Below are 2110 nucleotides of genomic sequence, written 5' to 3'. Positions count from 1 at the left end.
ATACAAACAAAATTATATTAATCATTTAGGTTTTCAGGCTTATTTTATAAGTGATATTATAATTTTTTTATACTTGAAAAATTATCAGGAACTTTGCACGTGAGTTCTGTCGAGTCAAGTGGAACTTTGCACGTGAGTTCTGTCGAGTCAAATACGCGAGCAAACGTAACTTTAAAATCCTTGTAATCTAGGCAATGTTCTTATCGCTTTGTTTATAAGTTAAAACGTAACTTTTTTTATAATAATTTTGTAACAGATGGCAGGAAACGTTTAGACAGCTTTTCAGAATTCCCGGAGTAGCGTGAAAGTATAATATTCTAACCTTCTGGGCCAGAACTTGGTGATGACGTCACATGTGCGTCATTATTGTCTCCACCGGCGGCCGGGGTGGTCCTGGGTGCGGAGGATCTGTTTCTACTTCTAGAGAACGTTTTCGGGTTTGAATTCTCAGAACCTGGTTCGTCAAGAGCGGGTGATAATCGCAACGGTGGAGTGCGCGCGAGTGAGCTGAAACGTTGGACGTTTAAAGCTTGAGATTCCTCGGTGTCCAGCTTATCGTAACCATACCAACTGAGGAGTTCATTCATTGTAGACTCCACGTAGTCCTACAATAACCAATCAAGATGTTTCAATAAATAAATAAATTGTTCACTTAATATTTCGAAGCTTAACATGATTATAAGAGAAAAACAAACCTTGAAAGAACTGTCATATATATATATATATATATATATAAACAATGGTTAGAAACACCCTGAGGAAAAACTAGTGGTGTCCATTTTGGATAAACGAACTTTTTTAGTGAGAGAAGAAAAAATACAACATTATATATATAGTAATGTCGTTTGAAACAATAAGGAATATAAAACTAAACGTGGAAGTCATTTAGTTTGGAAGAAGAGGAAGCAAACTTTGTGTATGCCTGCTCTTCCCCATCTGGGGATTATTGTTCCCCGAGCGTGAAATCAGTTGTACTTGTTGAAATACCAGAGAATAGTAGACAAGAGCCATAGGAAGGGCGTGAAGAAAGTCGGAAAAGGCAAGTTGGCTTTAGGGATTTAAACCAATCAGGAGGCTATACGTGTGTGAGACAGTGAGGTGACTCCACCAATAAACGAAGTTGTATATGCATGAATACAATAAGATCACATCCACCAATCAGGAAGCTATACGTGTGTGAGACAGTGAGGTGACTCCACCAATAAACGAAGTTGTGTATGCATGAACACAATAAGATCACATCCACCAATCAGGAGGCTATACGTGTGTGAGTCTGTGACAGAACTCCACCAATCACGAAGCTATTTATTGTATGAGGCAAGGAGAGAACCATACCAATCAGGAGGCTACACGTGTGTGAGTCTGAGCCAATCAGGAAGTTGAACAAGTATGACATTTTGTGAAATGTGGCCTAAATAACAAGTTCTGACTTGTCCTAATGACACTAAATAGCAAGTTCTAACTTTTTTTTGTTTCATTATTAAAAGTACCTCGGATACCCTGCTAGAACTTACTCGAACCTAGGGGAATAGGGGTATCAAGAGACTGGAATTGTTTAATTATGACATCATGATGAAAGATAGTTGCTTTTTTTATGACATTCGGGCGTAATCTCGTGTTTAGCGTGTAGGGTTACAAGCTGAAAAATCTAGATTCGAGACCTGATTATTATTATTTGGTTCAAAGAGCCTGACAAAGTCAGTCCTGGTGGCGGCGGGTGCTACTGGCTTGTTTCCTTACCTCTGATCAGTAGTTTATAAAGTTAGGAATGGTTATATCTGAACCCCTATATGTCTCTGACCTGGCGCTTTAACCCCACGTATATATATATATATATATATATATGGTTTCGTTCAGGTTGAAAATATCTAATTTTTAATGACAATCGCTGCCATGAAACCCATCCAAACATGTTTCTCGGTTACAAGGTTTCATACTGGGAATCGGGTGGTTTTCAAGCTCGGGCTAATGAAACGACGTCACGTGTTACGTTACAGCCTGCATCTCGTTCGCCGAGATTTGGTTACTGCTGACGTCAGCTTAATTGTTAATATGGAAAGAAGGACGTGTGTAATAACAAACACGAACGTGAGCACGTGAAGTAAATGAG

General features: G+C 38.9%; 1 protein-coding gene across 2 annotated transcripts in view; it reads right to left on the bottom strand.

The window, feature by feature from the left end:
* The window catches only part of LOC106472334 (sine oculis-binding protein homolog), a 20461-nt gene extending 19385 nt beyond the window's left edge, over window positions 1–1076 (bottom strand). The window contains exons 1-2 of one of the 2 annotated variants that reach the window (XM_013932972.2): window positions 988–1076; window positions 323–605 (exon numbers count right to left, since the gene is read on the bottom strand). In XM_013932972.2, coding sequence (XP_013788426.2) covers window positions 323–605; window positions 988–1011 — 307 coding nt within the window. In that variant the 5' untranslated portion in view covers window positions 1012–1076. Of the gene's footprint in view, window positions 1–322; window positions 606–695; window positions 791–987 lie in introns of those variants that run through there. The other variant, XM_022400934.1, reaches the window with a different exon arrangement.
* Between the last annotated feature and the right edge of the window lie 1034 nt (window positions 1077–2110).

The sequence above is a fragment of the Limulus polyphemus genome, unplaced genomic scaffold, assembly GCF_000517525.1.
Source record: "Limulus polyphemus unplaced genomic scaffold, Limulus_polyphemus-2.1.2 Scaffold5253, whole genome shotgun sequence".
NCBI classification, from domain to species: Eukaryota; Metazoa; Arthropoda; class Merostomata; order Xiphosura; family Limulidae; genus Limulus; species Limulus polyphemus.
The sequence above is the reverse complement of the archived record's forward strand: the minus strand, read 5'-3'. Positions and strand labels throughout refer to the sequence as shown.